Source organism: Leucopleurus acutus (assembly GCF_964270905.1).
Source record: "Leucopleurus acutus genome assembly, chromosome: 12".
Taxonomy (NCBI): Eukaryota; Metazoa; Chordata; class Mammalia; order Artiodactyla; family Delphinidae; genus Leucopleurus; species Leucopleurus acutus.
In genome coordinates this window covers 19,172,114-19,186,784 of record NC_139154.1, presented here as the reverse complement: position 1 = coordinate 19,186,784, position 14,671 = coordinate 19,172,114, and the positions used below count along the sequence as shown (strand labels likewise).

The 14,671-nt window shown below is 45.1% G+C and overlaps 1 protein-coding gene across 1 annotated transcript; it reads left to right on the top strand.

The window, feature by feature from the left end:
- Nucleotides 1-746: 746 nt before the first annotated feature.
- LYG2 (lysozyme g2) lies at nucleotides 747-6,136 on the top strand (the record flags this gene model as incomplete). Its single annotated transcript, XM_082851237.1, is given in 8 exon segments — nucleotides 747-870; nucleotides 2,215-2,355; nucleotides 3,347-3,399; nucleotides 3,405-3,542; nucleotides 4,422-4,427; nucleotides 4,430-4,562; nucleotides 5,932-5,986; nucleotides 5,988-6,136. Coding segments are annotated over 8 exon segments (711 nt in total). The 3' UTR covers nucleotides 6,049-6,136.
- Between the last annotated feature and the right edge of the window lie 8,535 nt (nucleotides 6,137-14,671).

Here is a 14,671-nt window from a genome sequence, read left to right as displayed (position 1 = left end):
TCATTTGTAGTCTCACAACTTGGGCAAAGCTTCATAATCCACATCACTTTGAAAACCATTACTTAAATTGCAGAGGACAGGGACTTCCCTGGTGGCGCAGGGGTAAAGAATCCACCTGCCAATTCAGGGGACACGGGTTTGAGCCCTGGTCCAGGAAGATCCCACATGCTGCGGAGCAACTAAGCCCGTGCGACACAACTACTGAGCCTACGCTCTAGGACTCGTAAGCCACAACTACTGAAGCCCACGTGCCTAAAGCCCATGCTCCGCAACAAGAGAAGCCACCGCAATGATAAGCCCGCACACTGCAACAAAGAGTAGCCCCCGCTCGCCGCAACGAGAGACCCAACACAGCCATAAATAAATTAATAAATATATTAAATAAATTGCAGAGAGCCTGGACATTAAGACCTTCATACCTGGAAGGACTTGTAGCCCCACCATCTGAAAACAGGGAGAAGAATAAAGTAAGCTCCACATTCAACAGTCCTATGTTTTATTATTTCTTTTATTCTCTAGGAGCATCTAAGGACAGCTTCAGCCTCTACCTAGTATCTTTCACCTAACTTAATTCTTGGTCTACTTCTCCTTCTCCCTTTCTTGAACTTTCTCCTTACCCTTAGCCTGGAAGCCCCACATAAGCCCCTGCACTGGGAGGGCCATGAGCACTGTGTCAGCGTGCTGTTGCCACTGTCACTGGTGGAAGCCCAGGTGTTCCTGAGGGCTACCCTGGAGCAGCTGGACCCATGCCAAACCCCTTCTTACAGAGCGGCACTGACCGTGGCGTTGATGGTGGTGGTGGAACAGGTCCTGATAGTCGAAGCAGGATCATCAGTGGCTCAGGACATACCCACCCTTCTTCCCTGGAATGCAAGGCTGGAGGCCACTTAAAAGGGCAGGCTGTTCTGCACACAGGAAGGCAGTCCGGGCAGAAGTGAGTGCAGTGGGGGAGAGCAGAGATCAGCTTCTGGAGGGCATGTTCTCCTAGAAGGTGTGGTTTACCCATTGCCAGGGAGCTGGGAAAGTCACTTGATTCCGGGCCTCTGTCTTCCCTGTCTCCTGCTCAGTCTCCCTCACATCTCTGTTCACTTGGTGGATGAGTGGAAGGACGTGTACAGTCATGGAAATTTCTCACCCTGCTGGTAGGACCCGTGTCAGATTCCCTCCTCTCCTCTGGGAAATGCGCTTTGCCTATTTCGAAAATATCTCTTCCGCTTCCTGTTTCTGGAGCTGCACAATGTGCTCCGTCTCTTCCTTTAGACAGAAGTTTGAAGACAGTCCATCCTTGAAGAAATTTTCCTCCTTGGCCAAATCCTTTTTTACCATTTCCTCAGGAAGTCTGGGAAACTGGCACCCATGTTCCCAGTCCCTGGCTTCACACTGACCTCCCAAGAGCAGGCAGACACTCCTGGATCTGCTTGTCAGAGGCAGAAGTGGAGCAAGGAGCCAAGGTCACTCATTGAGATCACGTGACATGTTGCTATGGGAATCATGTGAGAGTGGAATGAAGAACAAAGAACAGAAGGCGCAGCATTGCAGGCAAACAACCAATCCAGGAACAGCAGCTGCTAGTATTTCCTGTTTATTTATCTTTTTTAGACTAAGTATCTGTTTCTTGTTCTCAAATTTAGAAGCTGTTTGCCTAGCACAATTCTAGATACCCAGAAACAGTCCACCAAATATATGCCTCCAGTACACCTTGGGGGTTCATTAGATTAATTAATAGTGGTTAATATATGCTTTGAAATCCTTTTATTAAAAGGGCCACCTAAATCCCAAGTACCATTATAATCAGGCCTAATGAGGTCAGTGGTTTAAAGAGGGTTTTAAAGCATATATAAAGCTCCTCCCAGATCAGTGGTACAGCATGAAGGTGAGAAGAGGCAGATGAGTCTGCATGCTGGCATTTAAAAGCTCCTCCACAGCGGGAGAGCCACACTGAAGGCAGCAGATTGAAGCCAGGTGCTCGGAGATCTGCTAATGGATTCTCAAACTTAAACCTATGTTTTAGGGATAAGGCCACCACTTTGTAAAATCCTGACAGGTTGCTGCTGAGTTCGGAATACCTTCTGGTGAGCCATTCTGGGGGTCTTGGGGAGGGGCTTGGGGAGGATTAAGCCTATGGCTTTGCCTTTGGTTGAGTGATGTTCGTGAGAGCAACTCCGAGCAGTATTTTCTCCCAGGCTTCACGTGAATGATCCTTGTGCCCCGCAGGCACTTCTGGGGGCTCACGCTCCTTCACCCTTTCAATGAACCCTCGCCTGCGTTCCTGCCTGTACCGTGGCTGCTATGGTACCATCATGACCATGGAGACCTCTGCTGCTACCTGTGATATCACCAGGGTAATTGCCGGCAGTGAGTGTGAAGCCAGGCAAGCATTTGGCTAGCCCCCTTTCATCATTTTCAGATTCTTTCTTAGGAAGGAGCTCAATTCTGAGAAGTTCATTATTATAGTAGTAATATCAAAATTAAAACTGAGGGAAAAACAGAATCCTGACTCCCCTATCAAGCTGCTGCTTTTCACTTTTCCTTCATCCTTTCCAAACCTGGTCGAGAGGTGTTTATTTCTACATATTGAAATGATTGCTTAATTAAAATATCAAATTCTGGCTCTGTTTGTTCGTTTGTTGTTGTGTCGACTTCAGGTTACAGCGTGAGCATTTTAAGCAACGCTCTCTGTACGTCCTCTCTTGTGTAATTCTGTTCCGAAGTCTTCTTCATGTTGTCTCAGTATTAGCATATCAGAGCTGGAAGCAACTACAAGGTCAATCTAATCCTACCTTCCCAATTGACAGATCAGACAACTGAGGCTCAGCAAGGAAGAGAGACTTCCCAAGGGCCCAGGGCTAGGTAGTGTCAGACCAGACTCAAACATAGGTTGGCTGATTTCTAGTCCAAGACTTTTCCCAATGCACCAGATGTGGCAGAAAAGAGAACAAGAAAGAAAGCAGAAGTGGTATCCATCTGGGGCTGAGGACCTTTCTGGGTTTATGCAATCAGAGACCAAAAAATGTCCTAAGGGGCTTCCCTGGTGGCGCAGTGGTTGAGAGTCCGCCTGCCGATGCAGGGAACACGGGTTCGTGCCCCGGTCCGGGAGGATCCCACATGCCGCGGAGCGGCTAGGCCTGTGAGCCGTGGCCGCTGAGCCTGCGCGTCCGGAGCCCGTGCTCCGCAACGGGAGAGGCCACAACAGTGAGAGGCCCGCGTACTGCAAAAAAAAAAAAAAGTTCCTAAAATGGTTGTCCCAAGCCTGTGGGCCACAGTCAGAACTGTGGCTAACTTATTAAACTTTGAAAAAGGGGTCTGTTCTGGAGTGGAGGAAACAGTTTATTTTCTATTGGTGTAGGCATCCATGGTTTTGAAATGTTTGCTGAGATGGATTTGAAGGTCTTCAAGTCTTACAAATTCTAATCAAAGAAGTCAGGCTGAGGCACTGCATGGACCCTGCTCTCACTGCAGCCATCATTTCCAGAGAAAGCCACGGCGGAACCATCTGGCAAGACGGCTGGGACCACAAAGGACTTAAATTTGGCTTGACGCAGGTACTCAGCTAGAAACTTTCAATCGGCCCCACTTCATCCTTCCTCACAGAAGCTAACCCAAACTGGAAATGTATCTGCATTTATCCTAGGCTTCAAAACACGGGTACCTGCGTAATTTCCACTGGGATTTCTGTAACATGTCAAGATATACCAGTTATTGGATATCTTTTTTTTAAGTATCTTATGAGTTTTGTAATTAAAATTTGTAATTAATATTATGCAATGTACTTAAATTGAGAAAATCTTATAAAGGGCACTATTACAGGTATCCCTTTGAGGTTCATGAAATAGTAAATTTCATCTGTGTAGATCAAAACATTATAGTGAAACCCTACTTGAACCAACTTGTCCTTTAGGCAAATTGGAGGAAGGGAACCCAAATTATCAGGATATTTGCTTCCAGGTTTTCCCCTATTCTATTCTATTCTATTCCATGCCACACGTCTTGAGGGATCTTAGTTCCCCCACTAGGGATTGAACCCAGGCCCAGGCAGTGAAAGCACTGAGTCCCAACCACTGGACCGCCAGGGAACTCCCCCAGGCTTTATTTTAAATTGTCTGAGAAACCGAGACTTCTAGCCTTCCAATTATTTTTGACTGCAAATATCTAGACTTTGGGTGCTCATTATTTGTTTTGAAACAACTTTTTAATTTTTTTTGAGTGCTTAACTAAAACTATGCTACATCCACTTCTCCCAAATCTTACTGTATTTCTCTGATTCTCTTTTCTGTGAAAGGACTTGTAGAATTGATTCTGTGGGAATAAAGAAAAGGGATAAGGCCAGTGTCTATGACCTTGAACATAAGGAGGAGAAATCAGGACAGCAGAAGAATGTGTTACTCCATCCAGGTGTTGACATTCTTATCTGAATTTTCTAGCTTGATAAAAAAAAATCCATCGACCTGTTGGTACCTGGGACGGCAAAGAACACCTTTTGCAGGCTGTTGGGATTCTCACAGACAGAATTAAGGCAAACCAGAAAAAATTCCCCACGTGGAGTGTGGCTCAATACCTCAAAGGTAGGCCAGTGATTTGTTTAGAAGAGCAGTGAGTGAGAGCCCAGAAGGCCGGGTGTACCTTGGGCCTCCCTGGGCCTGTGCCCATAGGGTCAGCAGTGGGCCTGGGAGGACCCCTAGTGTTCTCTGAAGCACTGAGTTCCTTGGAGTGTTCTTCATGCCCAATTTCCATTCCCCTTCTGCCAGATGTTGGGGGTTCTTGTTACATCTCATTGGTTATTGAGCCATTGAGTGATACCTTGAGAGTTAGTGTGATTGTTTAAAAGAATATGTTTGCCTTCCTCTGATGGGTTTTTTTTCCCTGGTGCAAGAAGCTTTTACCCACTTTCTGAATTTTTTGAACAAATTTTCACTCTCTGAGCATCCTCAGTGACACCAGGGCTTTAGGTACCATGATGTGTCCAGGTGGAAATCCCTGCTAGGCTGATGACAGACCCCCTCAGGTTCAGCATCTCCCAGACTGAACTAACTCACTAGCCTCTCACTACAAACTTGCTTTTTCTTCTGTATTTTCTGCCTCTGTGAAAGGCACTATAACATACCCAGTCATCCCAGCCAGAAAAAAACATGTTTTTTTCTTAGGTTCTCTGGTTCCTTCTCCCTTCACATCCAGCCATACCAATTCTTAGTAAGTCTGCCTCCTATAGGCCCATGGTGTGTATATACCTCTCTCCTTTTATGGCCTTCATTTCAAATAAACAGTTTTACATTTTATGGCCTTAATTTCAAATAAACAGTTTCTATTTTCTATTTCAAGGTCCTTGAAGGCAGGGATCAGGACCAGGGGTCTTTATCTCTAGACATCCGAGCAGAGCACAATTATGGTAAACACATGAGTAACTACTGGAGATTAACCTTCTAGGGGATAATACACATACGCTCAAACATGCATATCGCACACATGCACCTACGAAGGAATGAGTATGTCTCGAGCATCATTGTGCAGTGTGCGCTCAGTGTGGCACACATCCTGGTCATAGTAGGTGCTTAAAGCATTTTATTGAATGAATGAATGAGTGAATGAATGAGTGAGTTCTTGAATGACTGAGAGAATGTTACAAGCAGTTTTAGACTGAAGATTTACTGGGGATCTAGTTTTGCCAGGCCTACACTAAATAAGAAGCAAATCTGACTTTTGCAGCAAGAAAAACAAAAGTCTTCAGAAAAAGAGAGAGAGAAGGAAAGCAATCTGGAAGTTTTTCAGTGATTCTTGAGGAAATGGATCCTTTCAGGAGGAGAGGAAGGGGGGGAAAGAGGATCTGGGACTGTCTGCTTTGGAAGATTTCCCTGGAGGGCTGACATCCCGGGAATGCTCATATCTTATTTCTGCTGAAAGTTAATCTTTCAATCTGAACCTCTGGTTTCATCTCAGGTGGTCTCTCAGCCTTCAAGTCAGGAACTGAAGCCACTGCCACCCCCACGGACATAGACTGACGACATCAGTGATACTATAGCTCGAGCTAAATTCTATAAGAGACACGGCTTCTAGGCAAAGCTCTGTGGGTGGGCCAGGTTGGCAGGTGCTCAGATAGCCCCTCTTTGAGGGTTTGATATGGTTGTGTTGTACTCAACACTGGCAAAGGAATGGTCGCACTTATGACAGAAAATTCATTTCTCACTTTTCTTCATGCAAATAAGCATAAAAAAAGGAAAATCTACCCAGTTCACATTACGGTTTCCATGAAATATGCATAAACATATGCATAATTATTGTGCAGTAAATGTAAATGTCATAGTAAGTGACATATTCTTAAGAATAAGTCCACATATTGCAGCAAGGCCTCATTTTAGTCCATGATTTCTTTTCTTTACTTTTTTTTTTTTTTTTCTTGGTTATACCACATGGCATGCAGGATCTTAGTTCCCCAACCAGGGATCAAACCCATACCCCCCCGCAGTAGAAGCGTGGAGTCTTAACCACTGGACTTCCAGGGAAGTCCTAGCCCATGATTTCAATGCCCACCTACTCCCTGTCTTACCAGAATTGCTAAGAAGAAGAGAGCCTGACCTGAGCCTTTGTCCTTTTCCTAGTATCTGCTCAAGCTACTAGGGCTTTGCTTGTGAGGAATGCCTGACTCCCACGCCGGTCAACCTGGGAGGCCATGGAGAAACCAGGCTGGAATTCTAGCTCCCTGGGTACCTGAGAGCCAACTGTGGTGAAGCTGATCTTCCTCAAGGGACGTACACCGTGTCCCTCAGGCCCACACCTACCTCTTGTGTCTTCTTCCTCTTGTTTGCTGAAGATCCAGGGACTGGCTTCTTTTCTTCCCTTTTCAGTAGTTGCTGCCACACAATCTTTCAAGAGGTCCATTCTCCACCAAACATGGCTGAAGATAAGCATATAGGAGCCAATTTTGTTATTGTTCTTTAGGTGTAAGTAAAATTAACCAGTTCTGGAAATTTTAAGCAGTAAAAGGAAATTACCGAAAGGCTACCAAAAGGCTCCCAGAGCCAATGAAAGGCTCAAGGACAAGAAGAGTAACCAGGCAGCTCTGGGGTCTGGGTAGCAGGAAGCAGTTGACCATACTTTATAGCATCCCTACTGCACGAATGAATTAGCACTCTCACTGCGTAAATGAACTCCAACGACCTTTTCTCCCATCCTTTCATCATCCTGCTTCACTTCTATAGTTCCGGGAGAGACTGATGGACTTACCTGGGATCATATACACACCTACAGGCGGGCTGCTCTGCTTTTTGGTCTTGCCCAGACCACCCACAATGGAGAAGAGACATTCTTCCAGAAGGAAACCTGATGCAGTTTGTGGCTTTACTTCCATACTCAGAAGAAAACACAAATAATATGTTGGAATGTAAAGCTCTCAAAGTCCCTGCCGATATGGCCCCTGCTGGGCCGTTAGCTCCCTTCAGAGATGTTCAATAAATGTTTCTACACATCACTTCTTTTTCTGAGGAGGAATCAAAATCATACCCATCTACCTCTGAGCCCCCTTGGAGAAAGCCAAGTAAACCCTTCTCTGCTCAATGACCTCTCAAGCCTACCTGCAGATTTCACCCAGGCAGAACTGGGACCCCTGTGTTTCACTGGGCAGAGCCTATGGTCAGCTGGTGAGGCAGCCCTGCAGCATGTAGACCAGCATCTTTTATGACTGGTTGAGGACCATGCTGTACCAGTTAAATACTTTGATTATTATCTCTGCATGTGGGCAATCCAGGACATTCTTTAGATGTTCACTTTGCTCAAGAATGATTTCTTCTGTGGGAGAAATCACAGCATGTACTCCATCTAATTGCCAACTCCTTCAATGTCACTACTAAAGCAAAAAAGTACACCCAGGTGAGATAATTTCCAAATAATTTGAAAAACAAGAAATAGTATGATGACTCATACTCTGAATCTATTCCCCCAGTATTCTTTTTATGACTGAGATACCAGATGTTCTAGAGGAGAGTCAATATTTAAGGTGTCTTAGTTTGGTTCCCGTAGAAGCAGACCCTGAAACAACTTCAGGTGCAGGTGGTTTATTTGAGAGGTTCAGGGAATGCTGATATGAAGTGGCTGGGGGATACAGGGAAGGGAAGAAAGCCAATAAAATGTGTGTCGTCAAGCCGGCTACCACAGTGGGCACTGGAGCTCAATCCTCCAAGCAAACACTGAGGGATTGTGCAAAACACACTGGAGAATTATTATACACAAAGGCCAAGAAGCTGGGGTATTTATACATCAACTTCTAAGAGCCACTGACTGGGGTATCTGCCTGTTGGGAGGAGAGCAGCTTAATTCTTTGCTCCTCTGGTCTTCCATGCAAATAGGTGGCACACTTTTCAGAACTTCCAAGGGAATGAGACCGTTGACACCGAGATGCAGATCCTGGCAGATGGAAATCAGCTGAGCATCCTGAAATGTCTAGGGATGTAGGAAGGCCCCTGCTTGGGTGTGGGGTGCAGAGCATCTCTTTTCTCCACTCTTCAAAACATTTCTCTTCCCTCCCTCTAGCCTAATACCCCTTAATAACTTCACGCTTTTAAAAACAAATACCTGGAACAGAGGCTGACCTCAGTCAAAGGAACACAAAGGAAGGCCTGGCCAACGAGGGAGAGAAAAAACAAAACACAAATTAAAGTCTCAAAGGAATTATCATGCCACGTGGACATTCCTACTGCTTGGGTTCACTCAGTAGGTTCCTCAAAAAAGCTATGCTGTTTACTTTTAGTAAGATGAAAAGTTAAAACTTGGATGAAGCTTTGAAAATGTGAAGGGCAGAAAGGGATGGGAGAGGCGTGGTTTCTGATTGTGGCTTTGAGCTTGAAGCACCTGCCTGACGCCCAGGCTCTGGCGTCCTGAGATGAGCTGCACACAGGGAGCGAGCGGAGTCTAGGTATGGACGGTTTGCTGCTCATTTCTGTTCCACCTGCTTGTCTTTCTTTGCTGGTTGTCTGGGGGTGAATGCCTACTTGACTGACAAGCTCTAATTTAAGAGCAGCAAAGAGTAGCAACCCCACTCCAGGGCTTGGCTTTGCCAAATCCATCTTGAATGTAGGAAAAATAGCTTTTCTCATTTTTAAAGAATGAAGTAAGTCGCTGTAGGCTGTTCGTTGTAATTTGAAACTGGCCAAACTATATGGAGGGTTCTAGGAGCCACGACTGTGAGCATGTCGTCTCACCTGTTGGATCACACCAAGTCGACACCATGAAAAGCTACGGGTTTGGCTTCTCTTTGTGGCTCTACCTGGCTCCGTTCCTAACCACATCCTCTTCTATCCTGCCTAAATTTCTCTCCAACCATGTCCTTCACTCCGTCTCTCACACCCTGGTCCTTCCTTCTGCAGGATCTATGCTCCCCCACCTGTTCCCCAGGTCGTCTGCCCCTTCTGAATTCTTGGGTCTCCACCAACCTCTCCATTGCTAAGGCTTTGCCATGGGCTTGGCGTCCCCTCCCGCTGCCTCCATTTCCCAGCCTTCTGTCACTTCTTCCTGTCTCTTTCCCGCACTGGATTCTAAAATGAAGACAAAGATGTTTTACAAAGTGAACTCTTAGTTAAGTTACCGTTATTATGTGTTATTTCCAACTTAAGGAATTGGAGCCAGAGAATCTGGATTAGCATTTTCACAAGTAAAGAACAAAAATTCCTTATCACTTACATCTTTGAGGATTGTTTGAAGTTCTCTCTAAAGAGAAGAGTGCCCTGCTCAGGTGTCCTTTGAGCTTTGTGTCCACGGATCTAAAATAAAAATGATCAGATAGAACAATGTGTTTCAATATGTGTCCTTATACTTTATGAAAGTTATAAAAGCATAATAATTAGGTTAAATTTGATGATGTACACACATTTTTACTTTGATTTTCTTGCAAGAATATAATGAACTGATCTTGGGGTTGTCCTGGATTCTAGAATGTTTTGTCAGAGTATCTTAGGGGAAGAAGATACAACTTAAACGCAATACAGTTCTGAAGGTATTGTTGTGGGGTTTATGGGTGAAGAAAACACAGCTTTCCTCACAGCTGCTCAACACCATGGTGCTTACAAAGACTTTCCCCTAGGTGCAGTGCATGGGTTGTTTTAGGTTTTTTTTTTTTTTTTTTTTTTTTTTTTATTGCGGTACGTGGGCCTCTCACTGTTGTGGCCTCTCCCGTTGCGGAGCACAGGCTCCAGACGCGCAGGCTCAGCGGCCATGGCTCACGGGCTCAGCCGCTCCGCGGCATGTGGGATCTTCCCGGACTGGGGCACGAACCCGTGTCCACTGCATCGGCAGGTGGACTCTCAACCGCTGTGCCACCAGGGAAGCCCGGTTGTTTTAGTTTTTATCTATCTGTCTATGCTCTTATTTACAGAGTAGGGCTAAGAGGTAGGGTCTGTTCTCATTTCGTCTCATTCTCAGCATACTTTGAAGACAGGTGAGGATCATGAGGCTGTGGAGTCTGTGGATGGTTCTGGGTCTTGGGGTCTTCTTGGGGGATCCGGGGAGAGTGTCCACTCTGGAGATCTCAGGACGTCTTGACTATCATCACCAGCGAAGACCTCTGAAAGGTCCTGAGGTCCAGTACCCACAGTGAGAGCAGAGTTGGAGGGGGAAGTTGTGAGAGCCACAGGTATCTTCAGAGTATGGAAGATGCATTCTGAGAGGAGAGAAGCCTTCTGCTCAAAGAAAAGCCAAGAGCTGAAGGTTCACCCGAGAGTGCGTGCTCTGTGGGAGGTGGCTCAGCACGGGGGTGGGGGTGTGGTCAGAAGGACATGAATTAGACCAGAGTATGGAGTACATCCATTAGGAAATAAGATTAATTTACCAACATTGATCAATATTCAATGAGTGAATCCGCCTGCATACCTTTACTGATAAGACCTCTTTGCACGTAAAGCTGCTGTTGAAACAACAGGAGAGACCGATAGAGGACCTCCTTAATGGCAAAGTACATTCAATTATTAAAACTCACGATGATGAAGAAAACTGAGCCATAGCTGCTGTAGGTACGATATGGACCATTTCGCTTAGACGTTCTTTGCTCTGTGTGCAGCTTCTTCCCTTTTCTGGGCCTGGCCTCAAAGTCTTGGCCTGTTCCCTTCCGGTGCAATGTGGGGGCCTGGAGCTGGGTCCAGAAACCTCCATGTGACCACTTTTCCGGAATTCCCAGTAGGCAAGTTCGGCCCTGAGGAGAGCAACTCTGCCCCGGCCAACACACACTCTCATTTCTCTGCCTAATTTTCAGCTGGTGTTTGAGAAGGAGGGAACTGGATGGGTGTTTTGGTGATCTACACAAGTTCGAGATTAAGGGAGCATCAGTGATAACCTCCCAAAGAGGGAAAAATGATCTCAGGTGTGAATAGTAACTATTGTGTTTGCACAGGGGCATAAACATTTTAGGCACCGGACACCCCAAGTCAGCACACAGATATGAGTCCACTTCGCAAAACTTTCAAATCAAGTCTTTCCCATGAGATCAAATTCTTACGGACATGGCAGGGTTATGGATCTAATTCAATTGCATAATCGCTCAGGAAATGAGCCCTACTCTGGGGGCAAGCCCAGTGCTAGCAGGTGTCGTCTGCCTCCCAGGTGCTAATAGTCTGGAGAGTAAGGAGGCCTACTTCCCAAACTAGGACGTCAAGGAATCTTAAAGTTCATTGCCTTCCTCAACACTTTGGCAAAAGTAGGGGCCAGTCCAAGGTTCACCCCAGCAGCCTGGATTCACTGATAGCCTGGGCCTTAATATGCTAGGGGCATAGGTCAAATGGTATAAAAAGGTTAAGTGGCTGTGTTCATTTCTGAAGGAAACATACTGTCACCATTACTAGCAATAAAAACAGTGATAGCTACTATCTCTGGGTACTGAATCAGTTGCTTTACATTTATTTCATTTAATTCCCATGATAAAAGTGCTATTATCATCCTCATTTAATGGATGAGAAAATGGATAAGACACAGCAAAATTAAATTACTTGCCAAGTTCCCACAGCCAGTACTAGGGTTTGAACCCAGGGATGCCAGGCTCTGTAGCATGTGCCCTTAATCCCTGTGATGTTCTATCTGTGTAGTAACAGTGTTCTGTCTGCATCATGGATTCCCCAGTTCCCACCTCTGCCCTCACAATTTCTACTTGACCCCATAAGGTACGTGGCTGATTAAATGTCTGCAGTAACGCAAGGGATCAATCAAATGTTGGTTGGAAATTATTTCTTTCTCTGAGTCTTTTCTTCCCTCGTACGCCTCCTTCATTTTGTATGTAAAATAAAGGCCTACTCAGTTTCAGACATGTATAATGTGGCTAATTCTGAAATGTAAAATACAACAGCTTATAAACCCAAAGAAACCTTGTCCTCCCCCAACCCCTTCGATCAGTCACCCTGGAAATTTCCAGCATAATTTAAAACATTCTTCTTTTGGAATTGCCTAGGAAGCAATTTTAAATTATCACCCATGAAGGCAGATTACCTGTGAAGGTAGATGTGATATCTGGAAACCCCCAAAAGTTCTTTGGAGTCACATGTTGCAAAAAGCTAACACACAAAGAACCAGGTGATTAACCCGGGCAAGGTTGTTTTCATTCAAATGTAGAGGTTTAATGAGCCTGATTTAACTCAGATGGACACCACACTGGCCCAAAGGAAGAATTTCCAACCTGGTGGACTAAGTAGGATCCTTCCCAGGGTGTTGACTCTGAAGAAAACATACTGAACTTTTATCATGGGAACTGAACGAGGAAATAAATATAAAGCAACTGATTCAGTGCCCAGAAACAGTAGCTATCATTGTTTTTATTGCTAGTCATGGTGACAGTATGTCTCCTTCAGTGCCCTCATGCAGATGGGCTCTTTAAAACAGATGACATAGAGCACATCCATCAAAACTTTCTTAATTGCACATCGCTACTAGTGAAGAATTTTTTAAGGATACCCGAATATATTTGTTCATTTTACAAATTTCCTGTATCCTGATATTTTACATACGTTATGAAATATTACAAAAATATAAATTTGAAGGATTCGATGAGAAAACAAATGGAAACAGAAATTCCTCACCCCAGTGGACCACGCTCTCTCCCTTGGGTATGCAAGCTCCATTTTGGAGACAGCACCCTCTCTCTTCTCCTGTCCTCCGGGGTCACTGCCTCCGAAAAGACTGAAGCAAAGGATCTTTGAAGGATGTTAGCCAACAAAGCCAGCATCCAAGAGGCTGGGAAATGGTTTTGTGTGGACTCAACGACCATTGCGGCCATCACCTCCTCCTGGGAGAGCCATGCTGGGCGGGTCCTCAGAGATGCCTGGGGAGATACGGGAAACGGATTTGGATTCGGGCTGATGCAGGTAGGACAGCAAAGCCGTGCAGGCTGGTTCAGTTGACTGTTGGATTTTGGCTGTAAAACATCACAGGAGGTTAAGGGACTGTTTTATTTTATAGCACGAAAATGATCCCAACTCGTACTCTGTGGCAGGTTTTAAGTGGGCAAAATGTGCCTTTCCAGGTCCCCTCTTTCAGGGGCTCTGCCCTGCACCTCTTCTACCCAATCCCAGCTCCCTCCCTGGGGCACCACCTCCCTCTGTGCTCCAGACAGGCTGTTGCTCCCTGAGAACCATCACTTTCCCACTTGCTTCCCCCACCAGACTGAACTGATGACCTAAGGAGAGCAGAGAGTGGCTTGGAGGTAACTTTTCTGAACAGCTGCCCCTTCCCTGAGTATTCCTGAAGACTCAAGGCCTTAATTCGATGACTGTGTTTCTTTTTTTCTTTTATTCATTTTAGTTCAGTTTTTTCCCCAGTTTTATTAAGATACAATTGACACACAACACTGTCTGTTTAAGGTGTAAGGCATAATGATTTGACTTACACATACTGTGGAATGATTAAAAAGTTTAGTTAACATCCATCATCCCATACGGATGCACACACACAAAAAAGAATTTAACGTGATGAGAATTTTTAGGATCTACTTTCTTACCAACTTTCAAAATACACCAACAGCAGTGTTAACTATAGTCATCACATTGTACATTACTTCCCTAGTACTTGTCTTATAACTGGAAGTTTAGGCCTTTTGACCACTTTCATCCCATCCCCACTCCCCCACCTCTGGCCTATGGTAACAACAAATCTGGTCTCTTTTTCTATGACGTTTCTTTTTAGATTCCACATATGAGTGAGATCATATAATATTAGTCTTGGTCTGACTTATTTCACTTAGCAAAATGCTGTCAAGGTCCATTCATGGTGTTGGAAATGACAGAATTTCCTTCTTTTTATGGCTGAATAATATATATATATTGAATATATATATAATGTATGTATGTATGTATATATATATGTATATGTATATCTATGCTACATTTGGTTTATCCATTCATCCATTGATAGACACTTAGGTTGTTTCCATGTCTTGGCTATTGTTAAATAATGCTGTTATGAACGTGGGGTTACAGAATAGACCCCCAGAGACAAAGTGGTGTCTAGTTGGGGAACAAGAGCGTGCTCTAGTGGGAGCTGGGGAGATGGTCCGCTAGGACTGTGGTCCAGGGGCCAGAAGGGCTCTGGTGTCAGAAAGAAGCCCAAGGTTGATGGTGAACAAGGGGGAAGTGGGGAGGAGGTGGGTCTAAGGACAGAGAAGACCCCGGTAGCCAAGACGGAGAAGCCGGTGGGGATGAGTGGGAGTGAAAGAGGA